Source organism: Sinocyclocheilus anshuiensis, unplaced genomic scaffold, assembly GCF_001515605.1.
Source record: "Sinocyclocheilus anshuiensis isolate Anshui unplaced genomic scaffold, SAMN03320099.WGS_v1.1 scaffold229, whole genome shotgun sequence".
NCBI lineage: Eukaryota > Metazoa > Chordata > Actinopteri > Cypriniformes > Cyprinidae > Sinocyclocheilus > Sinocyclocheilus anshuiensis.
In genome coordinates, this window is record NW_015537957.1 from 1,582,445 (window position 1) to 1,589,746 (window position 7,302).

Consider the following 7,302-nt stretch of genomic DNA (forward strand, 5'->3'; position numbering starts at 1 on the left):
AAAATCACCGCGAGCGTCACGCGTGCTTCAGTATTTGTTTGGTAAACAAAACCGCGTTTCCGCCATTCATACATACAGCAAGCATAGGCAAGCGGAACATGCAGGATTCATATTTAAACTGTCTTTTTGCATTTTAATATTCACAGACACTAGTTCATATCGCGATTCGAATTAAGTGGCAGTGGCTACTTTTGATTTATTCGTCCAAAATTGATGAATTCCGTGGCGTTCTTATGAATGGACTCCACGAGCCCGTCCGCTTTTTCTCAGAAACCATATGTCCCTAGAAATGTAACCACACTTCAGAACATTTCGGTTTGCCCTGTGTGTTGTTTGAACGAGTTGCAGGGGTGACATCACGTCACAGGGTCTCTCTTTCTCTGTCTGTAGCGCATGTGCCCAGATGCGTTCTCAGGTACCGAAATTTGGCATCATTTGATTTAACGTGAATCGGTACTCTGTAGTACCGACGCAATTCGGTCGGTACCCTTAAAAGTACTGAGTTCAGTACCCAACCCTAGCATCATCTAAGACGGAATAATCGGAATAAATCCTAAATTAAATCTGTTCATCATATAAAGCGATCGTATCTCTTTAGAAGGCTTTTATTAAACTGCACAATTCATATAGATTACTTTTTTGAACTTGTAAATTACAGTTGCAGTGGATGGACAAAAATGAGAGATTAATAAAAATGTCTTATTTTGTGTTATGAAGTTGAACAAAAGTCTTTGGGTTTATATACAAAAGCTTTGGGTTTGGAACGGTTGAGTAAATGATCACAAATTTCATTTTTGGGTGAACTATCACTTTAAGTCATACTATATAGATTAACTACTTAAAATTATGCTAGTGTACTAAAACCGACATATGTTAGTTTATGTTTTAGACCTTACTGTTGTCAAACTAGTATAGATTCAAAATTTTGGCAATTACATTAGTTATCGTCCACAAAAAAAAAAAAAAGGTTAGGAATGGTATCGGTATCACAACTCTAATTCTTTGTCAGGTATTTCAGGAATGCTCAGGTTTGTGAAAATGATATCAGATTTGACTGAAGCCATTTAAACACGGCCTGTCTTCTTTTGGGTGTCCTGTTTTTGATTCACAGATCAGCAGCTGCACCAGCAGGAACGGCCGTGTCATCATGTGGCACTGGGATCAGGTGCATCAACAGGCATGTTCAAACCTGCTCTGATAAAAACACTACAATCTAACACGCAGTAGGTGTGTCCGCTGTATTCCTCTACCCTTTCCTGTTGTTTAAACTAATAAGACTGCCTGTACGTCAACGGGAGAGAGTCCATAAAGTTTATGGGAAATGGGATGTTTGATATGCGATTAAATTGCAGATGGCGATCTCTTGCTTGGGTGTGTTTGAATGTGCTTTCGGTAAGCCTAAGGATGTGTTTACAGCAAGCAACAAACACATACAAACACACACTCACGTTCTCCTCCAGTTCTATGTTGACTTTCCGATGGACGTCTGAGATCTCCATCAGGATGACCCCTAAGGACAGAGAAAACACTTATCAGCCTCTCACACCAATACAAAGGTTATTAACACGTCCATTGTTTTTAATCTAATAATCCGCAGAATTCCCGTTTAATAAACCCCCACGGCCTTGTTTTCCAAGAACAGTCCTCCCTCAGAGTGGCTACTGTAATTAAAACACACTGTGTGCACGGATATTTCTCACAGCATGCTCCTACCCACTGTAATCAAACGGGGATTAAAATGCAAAACCTACGGCATAAATCAGAGCACTTTATATAAAGGATCCGCCCACCACACACTTATTCAACACTTATTTGAGAGGCAATTCTCAAACATCCTTAAGGATTGTATTTGATTGCTGGACAGAGAGAAGGAGGGACAGACGTCTGTGAAGAGATTTTATCCCTGCCCTAGAAACTGATGCGTGTAGATTAGGAATGTGCGGGTCTAGTTGACTAAACGGTACAGCTCCTACTAGCCGACACTGAAAACAATAGTCGATTACACGACAGAAAAAACAAAAACAAAAACATGATTTTATCATTCAAATTACCATCATTTTACCACTGCATTTAAAACATTTTAAATAACAAGTTAAAATAAAACGCTTGAAAATTAATACATTATTTTTAAAAGTTTATCTAGGCGGAAACTACATTTTTACCTCAGACCTCACATGCGTTTTCTTCATGTCAGTTGCGGCGAGTTCAAAAATGACCATGCGAAAGACGAGAAGGTGTGGGATTATTTCGAATTAGAAGGAAACGGAAAAGTTGTGTGTAAACTGTGTAATGTCAAATTGTCTTACAATAACCCCACTGGAGCGAATGCTCTTCTTTTATTTCTTTTTAACGACCACCTAAAATGAAATAACGCGAGACAAGTGTGCGGCAAGCAGAATTCATTGAGGGATTTGACAGTGTGATTCATAGATTAAGTATTTCAAATATAGGCTATTATATATGCTACACGCACGCACAGAGGTTTTTTTTTTCTTACCATCTTTTGGGGGTTTCTTGCTTTTAGACTAGTCGACTAGTCGGATACAAAACTTTCGTTTAAACGACAGTCAAATTAGTCGTCGCGCACATCCCTAGTGTAGATGTGGAAGAAGAAAATAAGAGTTTTCCATAGAAACAATAATGCAATCTCAAATGCAAACAGAGAGGCAAACACAGTAACTTTAACAGAGAATGCAGTGAATCGAATTGGACACATTCACAGCAAAATAAATATAGTTTTTAAAATGATCAGTCTTCACAAAAGAAATGGAGAACTTTGGATTATCCTGTGCATACTAGGGCTGGGTAAAAAAATATTGATATCTTGATTTTATTCGACTCATTTTTAAGAAACGATATCGATTCCTAAATCCCAAGAATCGATTATTCTAGCCTGTTTTCAGTTAATGGATGGAACATTGAAGCACACCCAATATATCGCAATAAGCATTGTGCTTTGGTACTTCTAATATGAAACAGTCTCAGATTTCAATTTATGTCCATTGTAATGCAGTATTCAAACAATAAATGCCGTTTTGGCCATGTTTAATGTGGAGTGACAGATCGCTGTAGCTCCTCAGTTCAACAGATGCAGCAGCGCGCGACAGCACGAGGCGCACGTGAACTGATCATCTCCTCCACATTAATACCAGTTTCAGCACAAAATAAACATGACTAAACACCCGAAGTAAAGTTAAAAGAAAGAGTACAACTCTACAATCCGTATCCTGTCTCATGTAATCGCTCAATCAGTGTTTCAGCAGCGCAAAGACGTCAATATAACAGCTTGTAAACAATTCATGTAACATCACATTTACCTCAGAAAGCATATTCGTTGACCATAAACTCGTTAGTCAGCCAGAAAAATAAATTGTAGGGGGCATTTTGCTAAATATATGCACCATATAACATTCATTATAATTTTTTACTGTTCTTTAAAGTTTTATTTATGTTTAAATAAATCCATCCAAGCTTTTATGACAGCTAGGGTTGCAAAAATGTGGAAAATTTCCAGTAAATTTCGGAAACGTTCCAGAAATGTAGGAAACTTTCCAGGATTTTTTGGAATATTCCAGGGATTTTTGGAAAGTTTCCGGAAATTTACCAGAAATTTTCCACCCCTCTGCAACCCTAATGACAGCCACTATTTAAATGTGTATATTTAAAAAAAACTAACTTAAGTAATTGTAACTTAATTATTATAAAAACTTCATTGAGTTGTACAGCACAAATCAGTCAAATTTAACCTTCAATATTATAATGTAGTACCAACTGACTCTTTTTTACAGAGCATTAGTTGAGATTTTTTTTTCCTTGAGAACATTTGGCATGTACTGTACCTGATATTCATCCAAAATAATCGATATTGAATCAAATCAAATCGAATTGGTAATCGAATCGCAAGCTTGTGAATGAGAATCGAATCATGAAATTTGTGTCAAAACCCAGCCCTAGTGCATACCGTGAAAGTTGGGATGCACCAATAATACAACTCTGATAAGAGTAAAATAAAATAAAACTGTCTGATAAGCTGATAAATATAATCATTCATATAATTCTGATAAAAAAATTCATATTATAACAGATTATACCAATATTAAAGGAATAGTTCAATAGTTGCTTTATGGATGTTTGTTGATCAAAGTTTATATGCAAATAAAAGACTAAATTACATCTGTTCATCATATAAAGTGATCCTGTCTCTTCAGAGGACTTGGATTTGTTTTATGATCTATTTATGCAATTTTTAATTGATTTTTGGTGGCATGGACTTTCATTAGAGGGACAGAAAACACAAAAATATCCTTATTTGCATTTCGAAGATGAACAAACATCTGAGTTTGCAATGACATGATGAGGGTGAGTAAATTATTACAAAAATAAATAAACAAACAAACAATTTTAGCTGAAGTAACTTATATTCTATACTACTTTGTCTAAATATATAACTTTAAAATACCAATCATTTTAAATGCTACAAGTGAAAATGATTTTTTTATTTTTTTATTTGCTTTAACAGATTTGCTAAAGATTACATTTAAATGCAAAAATAAAGAAGTTAAGCATGTATAATTAAATATCTAATATCCATCAAAATAAAAAATAAACAAAAGAAAGGAAAGTCTCTAATATGGGCTGATAACTGTTATGGTAATCATACATTATGCATCCTTATGGCTTCTTGTGGCCAATTTGACGTCTGACAATAGTTCTCTTGAAAAGTAATGATTGCTTTTTTTTTTTTTAAATAAAACCTGCATTTTGCTGAGGGTGGCCATGGTGCTTTTGAGGAGGAATTTAGAGACAATATGTTGGAAAGAGTTTTAGCATACTGAGAGTCTAATAGGTACTGGAGTGTAACATTAAAGCACACACAGCATGTCGTATTGCTAGAGTTACTGACATGGATGTGCATTTCTAAACTCCTTTGATGTTTCTTTAAAAGAATCTACTAAAACATATCAAAGACAAAAAACCTACTAGATAAACCAGTGGTCAACCTCACTAACCGATTAATGGACCATACTGACGTCAGTGGTCGCCACCAAAAGCTGCAGCTCCAGCCATGTGTAGGAACATGTAGTGCTAAACAGACCATGTTGTGAAACTCAGCCTCTCAGAAAAATAAAAAGTCAAGGTGAGGCCATGTGAATGAGACGAGGGGCGGGGGCAGAGATCCAGAACATGAAGCCAGCCTCGGCCCAGAGTCACATGAGTCACAAGGCCACCTGAGAGCAGCAGGTGTGGGTTCCCTCTGCCTCAGCTGACCCACTTTAACTTTATCTGCTCTCTGACCCTGATTCAGCCCGGATGTCTTATCAGCTCCACTTGAGACATGTGAGTTTGTTTCTGTGTGTCTGCGGCAATGCCATAAAAGAAAGATTAGGCCAAGCAAAGTGTAAACCATCCTATCCGGAACCATGTCTCTGGACGATAGGGATGGGCGATATCTTATCGTTTGCGATATACCGGTAAAAATTCTCCACACGATAAGAATTCGTCTTCCCGCGATAATAACGATAAAGTCTAGTTGTTGACATATTTCTGTGTACGACTGTGTGGAGTGACGTGAAGGAAGGCGGACGTGAAATTGAGCAGCTCCTTCTACAATCTGGAACAGGTTTGGATAGGGCTGTACAGTGCTACAAAAATCGGTCTGAGCCTTGAGTAAATGTACTACAGTAGCACGTTTGCGACAGTTTTACATGTGTATGAGTAGTTTACAAACCTGTTGTCCAACAAAGATATTTAATTTATTGACATGCTTTTTCTCCATATTAACTTCATAACATAGTCGAGTGTTTGAAATAACTTATTTTTGTGATCAGACGTGGTTTACGTGTATTTTACCCCCCGGAATGCGATTTTTACAGGGGAACCCTCCTCGAAAAGCGATTGGACTAGTTTTATTGCGAAAACTTGGGAACCCTGTTCATAGGCTCCACCTGCTGTCAGAGAGTGCATTTCACTCAGACCTGCTGTTTTTGTTTCGTGCAGATGTTTTATGTAGCAAATAAATAAATAACACCTAAAGTCAGACCCACTGCTCTAAAGAAACAGGATTCCCTAAATTATCGTCATTGATATCGTTATCGCAATAAATATCAGAAATTATCGTGATATATTTTTAAGCCCATATCGCCCATCCCTACTGGACTATTACTGGCCCAGTGTTTAGGAAGTACATGCAGTCAACTGCTGTAAACAGTTCTCTGTGATTTTATTGCTCACTCATAAATACTGTTAGTACTGTCCTTTAATAAAGAACAACTGCAATTTGAGGTTGAAACCAAGGCCTGGCTTGAGCACTGAATCTGGCCTACATTTTCTCGTAATACCATGGCTCAATCCGTTTGTAATAACACTTTTAAAGCATATTTTATACACTTTTTTTAAATTATAAAGAATATAAGAGCATTTAATAAATTAAAAAAAATGTAATATAATATAGTTGCATAATGCAACATTTACTTATAGCCCATGAATCTCAAACAAGTTAAATGTTTGTCCCTTCATAGTAAAACAAATTTGGGCACCTCTGATCTAAAGTATTGAAGTTGGAGTCATTGGATTGGTTGAATTATACAGGATTTCCAAGAGATGTGTGTGTTGCATTATTTAATGTTCCGCCTGGAAACAAAGATGCAGTGATGTTAAACCCTCTCATGTTAGAAGAAAGTTGTCGTGTTTACTACTGTGACGATGAACGCTTATTAGGGGTGGGAATCTTTAGGCACTTCACGATCCGATCCGATTCTGGGAGTCACCATCCGATCCCAGACTATTCTTGATCTACATTTTTTCCTAATTAATTCTTCTGCTGTGCAAATACATCTTTACAACTTTACATTTTAACCAAAATTGCAGTTTCTATGCTTTTTGTTTATAGGAGGAATCTCTGTAAGTCAGTACTGCCATCTTAAAAATAGGGGTGTGAATCTTCACTGGTTTCACGATTCAAAAGGGCGGGTTTTGGGCGGGTTTTGTTGTGAAAACCTGGCAACCTCTTCTTAAAAGCAGTGGCGACCTCAAGAGGAGGAAACGCATCAAACTAACAAAACACCCCGATCAAGTTCAAGCAGGTAACTTTCAATTACCAAAATATGCGTTAGAGAAAGTACAAATGTATGGTTAACAGTGTTTGTCATATCAGTCAGTCAGAAAAAGTTTTTTTTTGTTTTTGTTTTTTTTAGTTAGTTAGTTGTAATTCTTGGCTGAATATCTCAAGCAGGTTTTAAAAGCCCTTTAAAATTAAATATGAACACAGTTTGGATTAAATAAAAGTACAGTCAAATTTTATCT

General features: G+C 36.7%; 1 protein-coding gene across 2 annotated transcripts in view; it reads right to left on the bottom strand.

Annotated features, from left to right (window-relative positions):
• Positions 1-7,302, bottom strand: part of LOC107665916 (brain-specific angiogenesis inhibitor 1-associated protein 2-like protein 1) — a 77,626-nt gene that overhangs the window by 36,924 nt on the left and 33,400 nt on the right. For both annotated transcript variants that reach the window (XM_016456989.1, XM_016456982.1), the window contains one exon: positions 1,449-1,510. In XM_016456989.1, the coding sequence (XP_016312475.1) occupies positions 1,449-1,510 (62 nt within the window). The remainder of the gene's footprint in view (positions 1-1,448; positions 1,511-7,302) is intronic.